Source organism: Saimiri boliviensis, chromosome 14 (genome assembly GCF_048565385.1).
Source record: "Saimiri boliviensis isolate mSaiBol1 chromosome 14, mSaiBol1.pri, whole genome shotgun sequence".
NCBI lineage: Eukaryota > Metazoa > Chordata > Mammalia > Primates > Cebidae > Saimiri > Saimiri boliviensis.
Window position 1 is genome coordinate 72,206,702 of NC_133462.1, and position 19,269 is coordinate 72,225,970.

The 19,269-nt window shown below is 48.7% G+C and overlaps 1 protein-coding gene across 2 annotated transcripts in view; it reads left to right on the forward strand.

Moving 5' to 3' along the window:
* HLX (H2.0 like homeobox) overlaps positions 1-3,507 on the forward strand; it is a 56,325-nt gene extending 52,818 nt beyond the window's left edge. For both annotated transcript variants that reach the window (XM_074385219.1, XM_039463430.2), the window contains 2 exons: positions 563-747; positions 2,648-3,507. In XM_074385219.1, the coding sequence (XP_074241320.1) occupies positions 563-747; positions 2,648-3,154 (692 nt within the window). In that variant the 3' untranslated portion in view covers positions 3,155-3,507. The remainder of the gene's footprint in view (positions 1-562; positions 748-2,647) is intronic.
* The last annotated feature ends 15,762 nt before the right edge of the window (positions 3,508-19,269 follow it).

Consider the following 19,269-nt stretch of genomic DNA (forward strand, 5'->3'; position numbering starts at 1 on the left):
AAAGTGTGTGCGTAGACGCGTGGGATACGGGGGCTTTCTTGAAGCCTTTTTGCCCCAGAGGGTGGCTTGAAAAATGCAGCATCAATGTTGCTTATTAACATACGCACATTTTGGGATGACCGCAAACACTTGTGCTTGGTGAGCTTACGACTGGGTGCCTGGGCACATGCGGGAATAAGCGCGCGCGCGCACACACACACACACACACACACGCACGCGATGATTCAGGGCTGCCATCATTCAGACCAGAGGGACGTTTTTGTGTACTCTTTGTAGGCCTGATGGCCACGCATGAGGTTTATGTTTTTCCCTTGGAATTAACGGACAAGCTGCCAGGCTTCTCTACTCCACGCTCGCTTTAGGTCTTCCGACTGTCGCCTTAAGAGCTGTAGAATTCCTCTTTAGAGGGGCCATTCGGTGTGTACACGAAAGGCTTTCTGAATGAGGGTGGAATCAACAGTTAACACCAAACGGTTTCAAGACTTACGGGACCCCCAGGCCTTGGACTGGGCACTGAACGGCCCTCTTGTCTTTTGTCCCTCGTGCTTCCACCCTGCGGCAGGTCCCTATGCTGTGCTCACGAAGGACACCATGCCGCAGACATACAAGAGGAAGCGCTCATGGTCACGGGCTGTCTTCTCCAACCTGCAGAGGAAAGGCCTGGAGAAAAGGTTTGAGATTCAGAAATACGTGACCAAGCCAGACCGAAAGCAGCTGGCTGCGATGCTGGGCCTCACCGACGCACAGGTAAGGCACCTCGGGCTCCAGCGCAAAGTGCCCTCGGGCGGGCAGCAGAGCGGCCTAGTCCCATAGGCCTCCATCCCGGCCGACTGGCCTCCTGCGGTGGAAACGTAGGGTCTTGAATTTCAAGAGGCTTTGTGGACTAGGCAACTTGAGGGTGGAGAAGGGGTGAGGGAGAAGGACAGAGAGAAGAGCTCATCCCCAAGATGCATGTCAACAGGCACTGCATGTTTATTTTGGCCGACAGGCCAAAGAACCACTGAGAAAGCAAAAGGGCCGCTGGAAATAACATTGACCTACTCAACCGTAGTGCAATTCTCTGTAGGAGGCAGTTTATTTCAGAAAAGATAAAAACCCAAAGGCAAGAGATTGTTGTTAAGTTTTTTCCCTCTCACCCTCCCTCCCTCCCTCCTCCTCCTCCTCCTCCTGCTGCTGCTGCTGGATTGTGAAATCCCCAGTTGTGAGGAAGTGAAAATATCATTTCAAACGGAATTAGTTAGCTCCAGGAGGGCAAGGAGTCCGCTTGGAGCAGCCATGTATTCCAAGGCTTAGGCTCTGAAGAAAATCTGGAGGGAGGGAAGAGGCAAGGGAAAGAAAGAAAGAGATAATGATTTTCTTAGAATACCCAAGAGCATTTCAGCAGGTTCTGCCTACTTGAATTTTTTCAAGACAACAGGAAAGTGCTTGAATTACTTTTTTTCTTTTTCTTTCTTTCTTTTTTTAAATTTAAGAACTGGGCTTTTTCTTTTCTTTTCTTTTCAAGCTTCGACTGTAGAAGAGTCACTCTTGTGCACACTGTAGTGCTGGCTGTAACTCCTGGGGTGCTGACTGTCCCTGGCAGGGCAGAAGCCAGAGGCTTCCTTTTCTTAGCTCCTTGGTCCCCCAACTGCTGTCTCTGTGTCTTTCTATCCTCCATTACACAACTCTTCTCCCCAGTGCGCACACAGACTCACTCTCTCTCTCTCTCTCTCTCTCTCTCTCACTGGAGGAGTCCAGCCATTTTCCACCAGCTGTGGATGTTATTTTTAAAGGGGAAACTGGAACTCGTGTGGATGCATTGAGTCCCCACAGGGATCGTATATATCTGTGTAGATTCTCTGCCCCATCTCTGTCCCCTTCCTTCACTTTGTACACATTTAATTCCAGTGTTTTCTGAGCCCCAGGAGAATTAGTTTATCTTTAACGGGGCAGGATCCTTATCAGCTTTTGCATACAAACACACCAAGGAAACACTTTCTTACTGAAAGCCCAATAGTACCCCCACCGTACAGGGATTAACACTTTAAAACTCCTTTTTCCTCTGCTTCCCAAGTTCTTTTTTTTTTTTTTTTTTTTTTTTTTTTTTTTTTTTTTTTAAAAACCATATTGCTTTTATAGGGACTTGCTTTGGGTAGTGGCAGTAGAGGAGAGGGCCAACTTAGAATAGGAATTCTTAATCCTGGCTCACCAAACCCTTGACATTGGGAGCAAAATCTTGGATATATGTGTATTTTTTCTGGTCCAGGAGTCCATAACCTTAATCAGATTCTCATGGGGGTCCTGACAGGAAAAAAAAAAAAAGAAGCGTGGATTTAGAGTAGAGACAGAGTACGTTGGGGGTTGGGTGCAGGAATCTGCCTTTCCAACAGTTACTTAGGTCATTTTAGTCCTGGAGTCTGAGGGTTGCATTTTGCAAACGGTCTTAGTGGGTTCCCCAGGCCAGGATTCCTGGCCTCCTGTGTTCCCCTGGGCTGACCCTTGACACCTGTGCCTACCACAGTGCCTCGTCCTTGGTAGGGTCGCCAGGTAAGCGCCAGGTTGCTTTCTCACCGGGGGAGGTGGCTTTTGTATGCAAGCGAGTCGGATCGGAGTGGACCTGTGTCTCATCTCTGTGTCTCTTTTTGTCTCCCCATGTGGCGTGGCGCAGGTGAAGGTGTGGTTCCAGAACCGCCGGATGAAGTGGCGGCATTCCAAGGAGGCCCAGGCCCAAAAGGACAAGGACAAGGAGGCTGGGGAGAAGCCATCAGGTGGAGCCCCGGCTGCGGATGGCGAGCAGGACGAGAGGAGCCCCAGCCGCTCTGAAGGCGAGGCTGAGAGCGAGAGCAGCGACTCCGAGTCACTGGACATGGCCCCCAGCGACACCGAGCGGACTGAGGGGGCTGAACGTTCTCTGCACCAAACAACAGTTATTAAGGCCCCGGTTACTGGCGCTCTCATCACCGCCAGCAATGGTGGGAGTGGTGGGAGCAGCGGCGGCGGCGGCAGTTTCAGCTTCGGCAGCGCCAGCAGCCTCAGTAGCAGCAGCACCGGGGCCGGTTGCGCTAGCAGCCTTGGCGGCAGCTGCGCATCGGAGCTTCTCCCTGTGCCACAGCCCACAACCAGCGGCGCTCCCAAAAGCCCCGAGCCAGCCCCAGGCGCGCTTGGCGGCTTATAGACTGGACTAGGGAGGATGGGATCTGGGCCTTGCGTGCAGTCACCCAGCCATGGGCTGGGTTTTGTACTGACTGTGAGTGTTGGCGGCTTGGCAGGGCAGGAGACGCAGCGTGGAGTATATAGCTCCCGGCATTCACGCTTCGCCTCACATGGCTCCAGCAGGCTGCAGCGGACACTGCCCAGAGCGGAGGGAAGTTGCGGTGTCCCCCTAGCCAGCAGAACACTTCTCTCTGGAAGCAAGCTGGTTAAACTGTGAAGTGTTTGACTAAACTGTTCCTCTGACTCGCCCCAGGGGTCGTGGCTCCAAGGCATTTAAGACGCCTTAAACTTGTAAATAAAAAGTTTACTACGGTTTGTAAAGGCCTTTAGCTTGCTGGGGTTGTTATGGCCCAAGTTCTCCAACCGGACCTTATTCCCTGGGGCAACGCGAAATGTAGCAGCTGAAGGTGGGAGGCTGGAGTTTCAGGGGAAGTGGCTCAACCTCAGAGCCATCTTGCTACAGACAGCAGAGATGGGAATCTGGGCTTGGAGGCTTCTAGTTAAGAGGTTTCCAGTGCCAACTGCCACTAAAAGTGCCCTCTGAGAACCTGAGTAGCCTGAGAATGGAGCAGGCCATAGAAACTGTTAGGCAAGTACAACAGATGGTTTCCCTATCCAGAGTATGGATGAAATGAGTGTACCCTCCGAGAATATGCAGAGCTGGAATGCAAAGGCAGTGCTGCCAGGCCCGGTCAAGGTAGGCACAGCTGTACTCACTAGGTAGACATGAAGCTCCGGCCCAGAGGCCATGGGGCTCTCCCTGCACAAACTTTCCCTTGCTCCAGGATGGGATAGAGGCACTGGACAGATTCATAATGTTGTGGAGGAAAGGACAGGCATGCCACAGTGGTTAGGGCTGGAAGCTTGAGTGCCAGGGGCCTGGTTGTAAAGATGTCAAAGGAGTGACTTCTTCAAGGTTAAGCAGAGGCACAGCCAAGATCAGAATTTAGATTTCCCTCGCTTACATGTGGTCACAGATGGAACTATGAAATTGCATCCCCCATTCCCTCATGCTCACAAAAATCTTTCTTTGCAACTTGGCCACTGGAGGTGCCTAGATGAGTTCTTTCTCCTCAATGCTGCCGAGAGTCATAAGGCAGTTTCCCCATCCCACTGCAGCTGGAAAATATATAGTAAACCTTGACACTGCTACTAGGATGGGCAATTCAAAGTTTTTGTTTGTTTCTTTTAAAGCTGAAGGGCTAAACCTCTCTCCAAGACCTGTTCTCCCCCTTGTAACTATGAAATGTCCAGAGTTGGTAAAAGCTCTTTGTGGAGATTTTGTAACAAATAGATTTCCTTGGGAAATCCTGACCAGCCTTAGTGCCAATCTTGCAGACCTTGTGTCTGCAAGGACATAAGATCTTTTGCAGACCCAGTATCCAGGCAGGATAGCCAGTACTCAGAATGAGTTGAGGAGAAATGCTGAGATCCAAGCGCCTAGGACAAGCCTCAGTCCCCTGGCCAGAGTGGGAAAGTTCCCAGCGGTCTGGTCCTCAGTCTTGCTTATCTCCTCCACTTTTAGGCATTCCTCTGGAGCTCATTCGAGGATCTCCGTTTTCTAGACTTTTCCACCGAGGGGTAAAGTAGAGGTGGCAGATTGAGCCTTCTTTTGCTTGCATAGCTAGAGACATAAGCAAATCCCAGAGCCAACACACGGATGCACAGATGATCATTTCCAGACCTAGCCAACCTCCTCAGTCCCCAAATCGGGATGAGTCAAGAGCAGTGAGAATGGGGTGGGGCCGAGTGATCAGAGTTGTACAATTTAGCCAAGAGAAAAGAAAGAGCATACCGCAAGGGCCCTCATCTTCAACAGGAACAGGAGCTAGCTGTTATCCCTAATTGTGCTGCAAGAGTTGCCAGGCCAGGGTAACCTCCCTACCTGCCCTGGGTCCCAGCTGGGGCTGGAATAGTTTCTTCAAGCCTTCCGCAGGCTGTGCTACCAAACTGCAGGATTCCCTCTGTATCTCAGTTTTGGCTGCAATATCGAGATCCATTTCCCATGACCCCAAATCTTGAAATTCTGGAACCAGGATATCCCAAGCACATTGAATTTTGAGGCACTTCTATCCCGTTCTGGCGTTAAGGAGAATAATGTGCCGGCACACACCCTTAGCTGAGGAGCAGAGCCTAGGGAAGAGAGATGGGGAGGGTGCTTTCTGCAAACCGCACCTACCCCGGCTCCTCACCGGGCCCTGAAGGTTTGCACTACCTCCAAACCCAGACGCTAAGTCCTCGGCCGGGTCCTAGGGCTTTGAAAGTGAAGAAAATCATCATCGAGGAAATGTCAGGATGTGATTTCTACCTTATCCAGGCCAGCTTTCGCCAGGCCAGGGGGCACAGCGGAGCTGAGGGGCCGGGGACAAAATGAGCCGGGAGGCAGGCACCTGAGGGCGGCAGCCAGGAGGACGAATGCTCTCCTGGGGCTCGCAGGAGGCGCCCCTGCCTCTGCCACTCCCATCCCCAGTTCCTGGTCAGTTATCAGGAGAAGCTCTTGCGGGGCTTTACCCTGGCAGTGGAGTTCCTCAACATTTCATCAGAAACGGAGTGTCACAGCCCCGGAGAAGTTACAGTTCATTTAAAAGAAGGGTAGCCACAGGTGGCTAAGAAGAAAGGCTGAAATTTAGCGGGGTAGTCCCATTCCGGGGCTGTTCGATCGACCCCGGTACTGGAATCTTCTTGGCAGCACAAGATGATAGCAAGGGCAGTCAGGCAGCTAGAAATTCTTCAATCAAGTCCGAGGGTTTTCAGACGCGGAAGAGAGGGCCCAGCGCGAACCGTCCGGGGCGCCAGAACCGTCCAGACTTGAGGCTTGGAGGAGGAGAGAGCGCGCGGTCCCTGGCGTAGTGCAGGGCGGGTCAGAGCAGAGCCGGGGCCCCCGCCCCTCCTGCACACAACCCGGGACTCCAGCCAGCAATTACTCTTTGCTCTGAGCAAAGCTATACCTAGCCCGCTGAAGTCCTCGCGGCGCGGAGCCCTCCGAGCAAGACTACCAGGATGCACAGAGGCTCACAGAGGGATGGTGACTAAGGTGCGTGTCACTTCGGAGCGGGTGTGGGGACTCAATACCCATCCCCCATCCGCTCCAAAGCGGACGCACACAGACCTGCAGACTCACAGAGACACAGGAGAGACAGGCAGTCTACTGGCTTTTCCAGCACTTTGCGGATAAAACCACGCGAATAAAATTCCCCATTCTCCACCACATGGCAAAGCAGAGAGGAGCCTCTGCCGCCTTATTCAGCCTGTGTGGGTGGGTAGGGCGCTCCCCACAGAAAAGTTTCCTAGTGCCAAATTCCTCGGACTAAACCACTGAAGGCTGGCGCCTTGTTTCTCTCCCGTTTGCCCGCTTCAGCCGAGAGTGGGCAGAGACCTCCATGCCGGCAGTGTATCTCCTTCGCCTTCTTGTGCCCACCGAGGCCAAAGTCGTCAGCCCCCAGGGCACGTCCAGGCACCGTCCTGCTTCCAAGGGAGGCTCAGGTCATTTTACCCGCCAAGGAGATTACCCGCTTCTCTCCCTCTACTCCCTGCAGAGTCCTGTGGATTGCACGGTCAGACTCTGCTTGCCATCTCTGACAGCCTTTGCACTTCAGAGGCAATCATAAAGGAAGTCCAGTGATTCTGGGATCTTTTCTCTGGCTGCCCTTTCTACCCAGGGTCTGGAGTTTGATGTTGGCAGGGGTTGAACTAGGTTGTGGCCAGTGCAGAGTAGGCGCAGTAGGAGTGTCCAGGCCTTCTTTTCAAGGGACCAGAGGCTGAATAAACAGGAGCGTGAAATCTGGGTTCTCCCGTCTGGGAGGGCAAGTGCCAATGAAAGCTTCCCGTTGGGAGAGGAGTGTGGTAGGAACCGGGGCTTGCAGCAGTGGATTTTCTGCAGGCATCTTGGCTTGAAATTTAATCTGTTGTGCTTCAACGGGTTGAGCTTTAATCTGTTTCCACAGGTCCGAACCCTCCTCTCCTCAAGCCCATACCTTCCTAAGACTCTCAGTGGGCTGGACGGAGCAAGAAAAGCGGAGAGTGATGGGGAGAGAGAAGCCAGAGGCTGAGGTTGATGCACTCTCCCATCCTTTACGGGCATCCTAGTCCCCTCTCCAGCTTCCTTCTCCCTTAAGAAGAAAGAGTAGGCAAGCTCAGCTCCCCTGCTACGTGTAGTAGTGATACTGCTTTAAAAATGACCAAGAGGACCCTAAACACCAGGGACATCACATTCCCCCTTCTTTAGTCTCTGGAGGGTGGAAAGCATCGATTGCACATTCCAACATCTTTGTGAAGATGCAAGTTTTAAGGAGGACTTTAACTGCAGGTGTTTGGGCTAGGAAAGATTTTTAAAAGCCCAAAATTTTGATTTAACTCATGCACTCATCTAGCTCACAGCCTCCGTTTTTGAGGTCATGATGAGATTGTCTGGTGTCCCAAAGACAAACTCGTTGGCTTTCTCTAAAACTTCTCTTCACACACTGAGATATTACAGCCCACAGCACCTACCCCCTGCCACAGCCACTCTTGGGGAATCCAGCCTGCTTACACAAGGTAGGGTGCACTTTTAAGATTCCCTTAAACCCAGGTTCTAATACAGCAGCAGGCACTGCCGGGGTCCCTGGGCCCTGTGAACAGGCAAGCTCAGAGAAACCCTGGCCCTTTAATCCCTTCCCTGTCACTACTCCCTGTCATTTTAGAAATCAGGACAAGATGTCCCTGCAGCTGCGATTACTCCCAACTCCCTCATTTTAGTGGTGAAGTAATGGAGGCTAAGAGATGTGAGGACACTTGCTCTAAGTGCCGTGGAGAGTAAGTGCCTGCAGTACACAGGAACGGGAAAACTGGTGCCAGACACACCTGACCAACTGGATTCTGATCCAGATTATCAAAGCCCAATGAGTTTTAAAAAAGATCATGAGGTTCAACCACTGCCTGAGATGTTGGGCTCCCGTTAGCTCTTCCTCTTCCCCTTGGTCATTCCTGAGGGATGTCCCTCTGGGAGTCAAAGTCTGGGACTCTTTCAGGTTGATACCCTGTCCTCCACTCTGGGCTGCCCTAATAGCAGGATTCGCTTTGCAAATAATGTGTAGGATCCCAGCCACACTGTGCTTATGGAAGGAGGCGACACCCATGGTGCTTTTCGATGTCTGTTAGTCATTGCTGACACTTGGGATTCTGGGAAGGATGTGGAACTCGAGGCTTAATCGCACCTGCTTGGCAGCCCCTGCACTGGCTCCTTCTCTCTTCCTTTAGCTGCAGCAGGTAGTAGGCCTCACTCTCTAGCACAGTACACCCCATGCAACAGACAGGGAACCAGAAAGAGGCTGGCTGTGGCAGCATCACCTGACCTGTGCTCCGAAATTGCCTCACTGGAGATCCTCAATGACTCTCTGAGTTGGGAGATTTATTCGAGGAGACCAGCAGATGGAGTAGAGAGTGGAGTGTGCAGGAAAAAGTGGGCCTGATCCCAACCCAGCATAGGAGACCTGAACTAACCCCGGAGGCATTCATTCATGCATTCATTCACCCACTTACCAATAACTAACTGCATGACCTTGGAAAATTCATCTCGTCATTTGGTTTGTTTTCGCTGTATAATGAGATATAATCAAAGGTACCTAACTCATAAATCACTGTAAGAATTAATTACAGAACCACAACAAAAAAGCAAAATGAGAACAGTAGCTGGTATACAATTAGTTCTATATAGGCTAGATGTTACTGCATTCCTTCATCCATGCGTTTTTTTTTTTTTTGGTGCAGTATTTATTGGGATCCTTATGAGTGTTTGCACAGTAGAGAAAAAAAGGATGTAAGACAACCTTTACTCTCCACGTAATTAAATCATTAGATGAGAATGTGGATGCCTTGTCACCAGGAAATCATTTAAGGAGTAGCCCAGAGGGTTAGAACGTGCTGCCTAGCTAGGTCAGGGGTTGGTACATTTAGAAGCCCATGAGTACCTCTTCATCTTGATGCTGTGTGCACAGGAGCACCTCCATTTACAAATTTCACAGCAGGTAGTCCACACAATGCTTGTGGGTGTAGTAGGGACTTAATTTTGGGAGTTAGAAAGGAAGAAGTTGGTTTTCTGATACTTCGGAGTTGATGGAAGCTTAATTAAGTGTGTAGGGGACCAGAAGGGAAAATTCTGTTCCTGCTGTTGAGATTATATTGGGACAAATAGCACTTCAGGACTTTTATTAAGTTTTTAAGTAATCACAATGAAGGAGGGCCCTCGAAATGGAAACAGCAGATTAAGGATTCCTTTGGAGGAAAAAGGCACCCTCGGTTTCTTGAGAGCAGGGCTGGGTCTGCTGCATGGTTGGAGAAGCTGTAGCACCTAGCACAGTGCTTGGCGCAGGGAATGCACACCAAAAGTGTTTACTAAATAAACGATAAGCGTAATTATTGTGGCTCTTGCGGTTATTTTTTATAGCAAGGCTAAGCGTAGTTAGCATTATAAACACAGGTGGAGGCTGTTCAACACGACCTAGAAGTACCAGGTGGTAACCCTGGAGTGGAGATGGAGCTGCGAATCACCTGGTTGAGGACTCATTAGGATCCCGATACTAAGGTCATCACAGAGGAGCAAGAGAACGCGTTCACAAAAGAAAGCTTGTCTGCGCACCATTTGGGCATCGTTGTAGGTGGAAACCAACTCACAGAGAGGTTGAATGACTCACTCAAGGTCACTTTCCTAGTGGCCAACCTCAAGAACCGGGACAGAAGTCCAAAGCTTTCTGTGCTTTCTCCAGTCCCTCACTCAGGCGGCGGTGCGGTGCGGAGCGCTAAGATCTGCCCGAGCCTCTCTTGGAACACGGAAGAGCACCGCGTGCACAGTGGGTGAGAATGCTCGGTTAGTTGGTCTTAGTGAGTCTGCACCTCTCTGTCTCTCTCCGCGGAGCAAAAGTGTCTGTTTCGCGGAGTTCCCTAGCCACCCTCAATCCCCACCGTCCTCGGCTAGAGATTTCCCGGTTTGCACATTTCAGTCTCGTTTTAGTATGTCAGGGCTGTTTGTTTTGTTTCTCAGAAGCCGGGTGACGAGTGCACCCAGTACGTGGTAGAAACTCAAGAAATGAGCAAGTGAACGAAAAATCAAAAGAATGAACTAATGAGGGAATAGGATCCTCTATCTGGCAGTCCCGACTTGCACCGGTCAGAGCAATCTGGCCATTTTTGAATTTCACTACGTGGCGAATCGCAGGCTGCGCTCGCCCTCCAAAGACGTGTTCCTGAGACTCCACACAGCCGGGCACTCCTGGTCCGGGGCGCAGATCTCGCTCCAAAGTGTCCTACCTTCGGGGATCACAGGGTTTCGCCCCGTTCGTAATGGCTTTGGGTCTAGCGGAGATCTTCTTAGCAGAGGTTCTGGGTCTTCCGCAGGTTGGATTCCCAACCTTCCAGATGAACATTCATTCAATCCACTGTCAGCGCGGGCCCCCTGGCTCCGACTTCCTCCAGGCTTATCTCTTTGCCAATCGGTTGCCTCTCCGGAACGGCCAGGAGACGTCTCTTTGTGGCCACTTTGGGTCACCAGCAGCGATCTAAGCCATGGCCCGTTTTCCTTACCTCCCTCAGGTCCCTGTAGCCTGTGCTAACTACTCTTCTAGGCCAAGAGCAGTTTTGCAGCTGAAAAAAAGGGGATCAAAACTATAAAGAAAGAATCAAACTAAATACTTTCTCTGTGACACACAATTTTTAAATGGAATGTCACCCGCAATTTGAGTTTTCCATGTCCATTTGTCTTCATGCTCCCTGCTTTGCGTGTCCTCACCATTTCTCTTTGCGCATTGTGCCCTGGCCTTCCTTTCTTCTTGGTACTGTTCAAGAGTCCGTTCAGAATTTTAAGGGGAACTGGACTCTCCTGGCTTGGTTCCAGATGACCATCGTGGAGGACAAGGAGGACAGAGCGTGTGACCTGAGACAAGGAATGACAGTGAGGCCAGGCAGCTCCAGAGGTGATGGAGGACAGTGTATTAGCCAAAATGTAACGAAAGGCAGCGATTTAAAAAAATTAGAATAGATCTGCATATTTTTTTTTAAAGCCCACAAAAGTCCCATCCTCCTCAAAAGCATTGCTCAGAGCCAAGTGCGACATGCTGGGGACAGAAGGGCCACTCACAGTCTCTATGTTACTCATTTACACATGTGCACATTATTTGAGTCTCTACTACATTCTGGGCTGGTTCTGGGCTGGGGATTGTCAAGCTTCTTCAGCTGGAAATATCTGAAAGCGCTCTGACGCACACCTTCCAAGCTAAAAATTTTACCGATGGGAAACTTTCTTTCCCACCTCTTTCCTGTTACTTCTCTTTTGCTTTCCTCACTGCGGAGGAATGGTGGTGAAGAGACCCATCCCTCCTCCCTGTGTCCTCTCCAGCTCTCCAATTATGTCTTCCCATTTTCTTCTCCTCAGTTCGCTCAGCAAACCGGAGGCAGTTTTTAGGTTAGGGGCGCATATGTGATACCAGGCACAGTCACAGAGTTCTGGCAAACAGAAAGCACTCAGTAAGTGAAAATTTTTATTAAACCATTTCCACGATGGCACTGCTAGTTCATTCTGGCTGGAGAGAGCGTCTGTACTCGTTTGAAATCACCTACGGGTGTGTGCAAGCAAAGAATGGGGGAAAGAGATTCAAGTCTTTGCCACTCTTTGAACAAGGGGTGAAAGTTTTGTATCTCAGGTAACCATCACAGCAACTCAGGCCAGAAGACATTATTCTTCCTCACTTATAGAAGGCCATTTTGAGAAGCAGAGGGATTGGGTAATTTGATGAAGGTACTTGGTGGGTAAGGGGCGTGGCGGAGCCTCCGACAGAAATCCGCGTTTCTTACTCCAATCTCCGAACTAGCCGTCTGAGGCAATTCTCTATAGTCAAGGAGAAAAAAAGTTCAAAGAAATGATTTGTTCTTTTTAACGAATTATTCTGATCATTATTTCAAATATTCGCTTCCCAATGTAAGTGTAAACGCAACCGTAGAGAAATCTATTAAAAGTCAGCTCGCAGCCTGCCCAGGGAAAGCGCATTCATGGTAAGCCCTGTATGGTATGCCCGGTACGGTAGGCAAGGTTCACAACTGAAGGAAGGGAGGGCCCAGTGCAAAAACATCTTTAAACGAACATCGGTCGCCACGTGCATTTGCTGTGTACCCGTCACCCCAAACCTCAGGACTGAAAGACACAAATGGGTCTAGAAGCCACAGAAGCTTCCTCCTCCTTGCTCCTAGTTATTCCTTTCTCTTTTCATTCTCACCTGGCCTCCCCCAGGCCTCACCTTCTTCCTGCTTTGCTTGATTCCCCAACTCCCGCCTCGTGGGCAGCGGTGGGGAGCGTCCCGCAGACTGTGCCCAGAGTCCCAACGCTGCTAGGGTGCTCTAGTAGCGGCGAGGAGATGGCGTTGAAGTCTGGCTAGGCGCTGCAGAGGGCACCAGCTGCGCTTTGCTGCCGGCCACAGTTACCCGGACTCAAGTTAACGGGCAGGCGCGCAGAGGCGGTTGGAGGCTGGCGGCCCCTGACCTCTGAGAGCTGCGCCGAGCCGGGCGGGAAATTTATGATCTGTGTACACTTTCTGGCTCCAGAGCCCCGCGCACCAGAAGGATGGGTCTCTGAGAGCGGGCCCAAGGCTGCGAGCTGGGGCCGCAGGCGCCGCGGCCATGTATGGTGCCCACCCGACTCTGCGCTGCCGCACTATGGTCATAAACCTTCCCTTGGATGGCAGGGCTGTAAAAGGAAGTCCGGGCGAGAGGTGGGTGCAGGCTGTGCCGTCCGGACCCTGAAGGACAATCCTGTGACCTTGCTCGGCAGCCTGGGTCCCGCCACCTTCCCGGTGCGGTGGGGTGAGGGGATTGTTTCTATTGGCTGTTTGGAATCCCACGCGGTGGATGCAAGGTGGGATTCCAGACCCAGCGACGCTCCGCGTGGCCTGAAGTGCAGACAAGTCGCCGGCTCTGGGTGTCTGAACCGCGCCGCTTCCTACTGGGCTTACATCGGGACCTAGACTCCGGCCTTGGTCCTTGGGGACCAGATTTGATTCCGTTTCGTGGAGGCGGTCTGCAGCAGATAAAGGGCCCATTAAAAAGCTGGGCAAATGAGAGAACCCTGTGGGCCTTCGGTGCCAGGGGAAGCGGGAAGATGGCCCAGGAGTCAGTCTGGAGGCAGGAGGCCCATTTCGGGTGGAGACCAGAGGTCTAGCTCCTAGCAGGAAGCATGTCCACACTGTTTTCCCAGGCTGGGCTACACCGACACAAACGAGCTGGGAGTTAAGCTCGGTGGTCAGCGCTACCTAGGCACCTTTACTCACATTGTCACAAGAAGAGGTGTCAATAACTGCGTAACAGCTTAATTTTTAACACCAGGCACAACTTTTCAATCTGTACTTAGTAAACCGTTGTGCTCATGTGCTAGGCACTGTTTTTTTTAAAAAACCTTCATATGTATTAGCTCATTTGTCTTTTACCAAATGCTATTTTGGTCATTACTTACATTATCCCCATGTTACAGATAAGTAAACTGTGGTAAGAGATTTAAATTAACTTGCCTAAGGACATGCAGTTAGCAAGTAGATTTGGGAGTAACTCACATCTTCTCTGCACGGCCTAGATTATCTAAAGCATCTGTATCGCACTGTCTCGAGCCTCAAGAGTCCCGCAAGCGAGAGTGGGCGAAATTCCCACAGAACCCCGGGTCAGTTTACCCACTCGCAGACCTTCTCCCGAGGGGGCACATGCCCCTGCTCTGGCACCAGGAACGGCTGACCCAGCCCATAAACACGGGCCATTTAGCAGTGACCCCGAGGGCATCATAATTGCGCTGGGCAGTAGTGACCCTTAGTCACTGTGATACCGGCTTCTCGTCCTCTGCTGTCTTTTGATTTACTGTCTCTGCCGGGTCTTTGCTCTCAGACGCTCTGTGGCAACCGAGGCTTGTTTGGTTGAGACGTGCGCTGCTGGGTGCACAGGGGCAGGCGGTGCGGTGCTAGAGCGGGTGCAGCTTTCTTTTCTACGACATCCAGCTCTTCTCGTGGTCTTTACTCTGCACGGGGGTGCAGGGGAGTTGCACTTCAGAAGGCTTTAGCCCTTCTTATTGGGTACGTCCGGAGATTTTTCCCTGGGGTAGGGACGTGGCATTGAGGAGTTGGCGATTGATTTGAAAATAGGAGAAGAGGTAGGATGAAAGGATCAGGTTGGATGAACTATGAAAGTACAGAGTGAAAAAAGAAGAGAAATAAAAACGGGAAGATGGAAATCATCAAAATAGTGGAATTCTGAAGCATTTCTCACATTGTTATAGAGGGCGGGTGGAGTTGACACAACTGCTTTGGGGCTGAGCCATAAATTAATAGAAGATTTATCCCTCAATCAGGAAAGAGCCATTAAGATATTCTTGGCTTCGTCTGTGGGAAAATAATTTCTTTGATTGAGTTGCCCCAGAAGACCCTGAGAAGCCCTCTCTTCTCCGCCTCTGATGGCCTCCTCTTTCCTGCTTGCCGGAAGGAGGGGAGAAGCAGGAGACTCCAGGGAGAAGAGGCCTTTCCATCTTTTTCAGCATCTTGAATTTCACTTTGCGCGTTTCTTTCTACTTTTTGGTTTGATCTTCCTGCCTTGGAGGCTTGGAACCTCGGAGGGAGATTTCTCCCGCAAAAGCCGAGCTCCGATGGCTGCTCTTCTTCCCTCAGGTCCGCTCAGCTGGAGAGTGGGTCCCTGGCCTCTTTCTGGCTCCAGCACGTCAAAGGCCTTGGGTCTGTTAATAAGACTACAAACTACTAGGGTGAGGGCGGAGGTGGGGCGGGGAAAGTGGAAAGATCTCAAAGCGGAAGGCAGCAGTCCTAGAACAGGGTGACCAGTTGTCCTTCCTGGGTATGGAGGAGCTGAGCTCCCCTTTGGTCCTGGACTCCAAGTGTGGTCCTGGGTCCTTAAGATCCTTTCAGAGGGTCCCCGAAGTCAAAACTATTTTCATAATGAAAGGTTATTTACTTTTTCACAAATATGCAATGGAGTGTCCCAGAGGCCACATTCAGTGTGGTGACGTCAGGGCTCTGGTGGCTTAGGGAACGTGTGTGCACATTGTAGTGTTTTACAAATGTTTTGGTTTTGTATTTCACCACAATAAAAATGCATTTTAATAATGTGTTTTGGGGCCCAGCACAGTGGCTCACACCTGTAATCCCAGCACTTTGGGAGGCTGAGGCAGGTGGATCACCTGAGGTCAGGAGTTCAAGACCAGCCTGGCCAACATAGTAAAACCCCATCTCTGCTAAAAATAAAAAAAATAAAATAAATAAATAAATAAATAAAAAAAGAAGCCAGGTGCAGTGGCTGGTGCCTGTAATCTCAGCTACTGGAGAGGCTGAAGCAGGAGAATCACTTAAGCACTGGAGGCAGAAGAGGTTGCAGTGAGCCGAGATCATGCCACTACACTCTAGCCTGGGCCGCAAGCGAGAGGCTCCATCTCAAAAAAAATGTATTTTGGTTTTATAGCTATGCCTATCTTATCTGGCTATTCACATGTAAGTTAATTAATACGAAACAAAATGAAAATGTTATTTCCTCAGTCATACCAGCCACATTTCAATTGTTCAATTGTTCATGTGGCTAGTGGCTGTCATACTGGACAGTGCAGATACAGAACACTTCTATTCTTACAGAAACTTCTATTGAACAGCACTAATCCATTCCATAAGTATAAACAGTTACAATCATGCAAACAAATAACCTTTAGCATCCTCAGTAATTTTTAAGATTGTTGGAGATTCTTGCCTTAACAACATTCTCTGGATTGCACCCTTGACTAAGGCATTGGAACTAGAGAGGCTAAATATTTGTCTGGACTCTATACTTCCCAAATATGTGTGTGGACTCTGTACTTGCTTGTTTCATAATCTCAGACCACTTTTTAAACTCTGAGCTTCAGTTTCTCCTTCTGTAAAATGGGTGTAATAGTTCCTGATCATAAACTAGAGGGAGGCAGCAGAGCTGCTTGGGAAGAGTATGAATTTCGGGGCAAAATTGAATAAGCTTGTATCTCAGCTCAGCCCAGATGACTTTGGGCTAGTTTCAAAACCTCCCCATGAGGCGGAGGTTGCAGTGAGCTGACATCACATCACTGCACTCCAGCCTGGGTGACAGAATGAGACTCTGTCTCCAAAAACAACAACAACAAACCTCTCCATGTCTCTGCTACCTTATCAGTAAATTGAAAATATAAGAGTAATAATAATTATCATACCTCCCTCAGGATTGTTACGAGGAGTAAATTAAGTGGAAAGCATTAAAGAAATGGTAACTGGCACATTCTAACTACTACATGTGTTAGATATTATTATTATCTAAAGTGTAAACCTTACTGGGCAACAATGAAATTTAATTCCCCTCCCCTTTCAGTAATATATATATCTACATATGAATATATATAGTCCTAATACATAAATAACATAAAATGTACCATCTAAATAATTTTTAAGTTTACAGTGCAGCATTATTAAATATTGGTTGTATTGTTGTGTAACTGACATCCAGAGCTTCTTTCATTTTGCAAAACTATAACTCTTCACCCATTTAACAACTTTCCCCATTAGGAATATTTTTATGTTCATGCGAACCAGACTCCAAAATTTAGATCAGAAATAATTGGACTAAGTATTAACCATTCCAGCTAAGAAACCAGTGGCCATCACTCAAAATAGCTGAGGACACTGGGGATGTTTTATTACCATCACTCGAAATAGCTGAGGACACTGGGGATGTTTTATTACATATCCCCCAAGTGCAATCAGTTTCCATTGAATATACTATTTGCATTGATTCCTCTTCTTTCCCCCGCTGTGGATCCTAACAGCTCCTCCTCACTAAGCAGTGAATACGCAGTTGGATTTCCCAAATGTTTGCTGATTCTGGGTCTAGAGAGTCAACGATGGCTGGTGAGTTCGGTCACTGAGTCTTTGAAATGATGTTTTCTGGAAAATGCCTGAAAGGTTGATGGTACAGTAACAGATTTAAAAAATAAGCTCAAGATTAGTGTCTGGTTGCATGAAAAGGCCTGGAGATGGTGAGTAATCAGGAGGATAAAAATCAGAACAAGTTGTCCGTGCTCCTCACTTAGCAATTCTTTTCATAAGGCAGGCAGGAGGAGAGAAAAAAAAGTCCCCTAAATAACAGTAGGCACTAAAAAAACATTAAATGCTTCTTTTTGGTAGAGTTTATCCCTCTCCGAGGATTTATTTTTCTGAAATTTTGTCTATAGGTAGATTTTTCAATGGAGACTATTAGATAAATACAACAGGTATACTGCATACGATGCTTTCAGATGCAAGTAAAAGAAAACCCAACTGAAGATGGCTGACCCAATAAAGGAAATGATTGCATTGCATGTTTGAAGAAAACGATGTGGTGGAGTAAGTTCATGCATGGTTGGATTGAGGTGCTGTTTTTTGTGGGGTTCTTACCCCTGAAATGCTCTCTATATCTATTTTATTCTCAGCCTGGCCTCCCTCCTGGTGTCAAAGCTTCACCCCTGTACATACTGTACCATGTAGAATAAAAAGCTGACTATAAATCTGGAATATCTAGAAAAAGGCCTGTTTGGGTTGGTGTAGTTCACTACCTCTCGTTGCTGCAGTCATGACAGCCAGGGGAATAGAACACCTTAATTGCCTTAATCTCAGTTGCCTGTTTACTCCTGATCACAGAAATCCCTGGAAGGACATTGGGAGGTTACCTGGAAAGGGGAACAGGGAATGGAAACTGACGATGCAGTGCAGGAGTTCACTACAGTATATATCTTCATTTAGTGCACAGTTAAGGTGTAATTTTATTTTTCATATTAGATCATTACTTTTGTCACCTTACCATGAAGCTGTCTGCTGCATGGGTGCTGAAGACAGTGCTTGACCACAGCTGGAAGGGCACACAATTGGAGGCATCTTTCTAGTCCTGAGATGATGGCTTTTTTTCCCACATCATTAACATTGTTCCTCTTGTGAACAAACCTCGTGTTGTGTTATCTTACAGAATATGTGACTTGTCTAATTCATCTTGGGTGTTTGCTAGAATCCAGATTCTTACTGCTTTCCTAGTAGGTTCTGATTTGACAGATCTTGGATGAGGTGATGACTGGATATTTCGATGTTTGGCAAGGTAGTCAGGTGATTCCTATTATCAAGCTAGTTTAGGAAATAGTGAACTATAATTGATCACACTTGTTTTTCTCTTTGAATTGGCTGCTGGGGAACTTAGAGTGGATGCTGCAGGCTAACTCTTGAAAAGTGTTCAGGCCTGTATGGCATGAATTTTGGATATGAATATTATTTTGGCCTCATATTTTTTATCTTTATTTTCTTTTTCTTCTGAATTTTCTCATGAAGCAAAATTTTATTGTCTCATTTAAAAATATACTATCTTACATTCTTTTTGGAAAGAAGTAAAATATATCAGATAGGATACGGGGAGAAAACAGAAGACACACTCAGTAGGGATTTTTGAAGTCTATTCAAAAATGGACTTTTCATAACGGACTATTTACAGAGGTCTGGGAACCAGCAAGAGATATTGCCATGAGCAACAGCAGGCTGGAGAGGTTTATTAGTTTCCTAGGCTGCTGTCACAAATTAACACAGACTTAGTGACTTAAAACAACAGAGATATATTCTCTTACAGTTTGGGAGACCAGAAGTCCTAGGTGAGTTTCCCTGGGTTCAAATCAAGGTGCTGGCCAGGCTGGTTCCTTCTGGAGGCTCCAGGTGGAGGCTGTTCTTTGTATCTTTCAGCCTCTGATTGCTGCTGGCATTCCTTGGCTTGTGTTTATGTCAGTCCAATCTCTGCTTCTCTGGTCACATAGACTCCTCTTCTGCATCCAGTTTTCCTCTGTCTTCCTCTCATAAGCACACGTGTGGTAGCATTTAGTGTCCACCCAGACAACCTAGATTAATCTCGCTTCCCAAGCTCCTTAACTAAATCACATCTGCACGTCCCTTTCGCCAAATAAGGCAACATTCACAGGTGCTGGAGATCAGGAGCTGGCTATTTCAGGTGTCATGATTCAGCCTTCCGGGAGGAATGTTGCTGGAGCTGAGGCAGAGAAGGCAGCTAGCTGTGGCT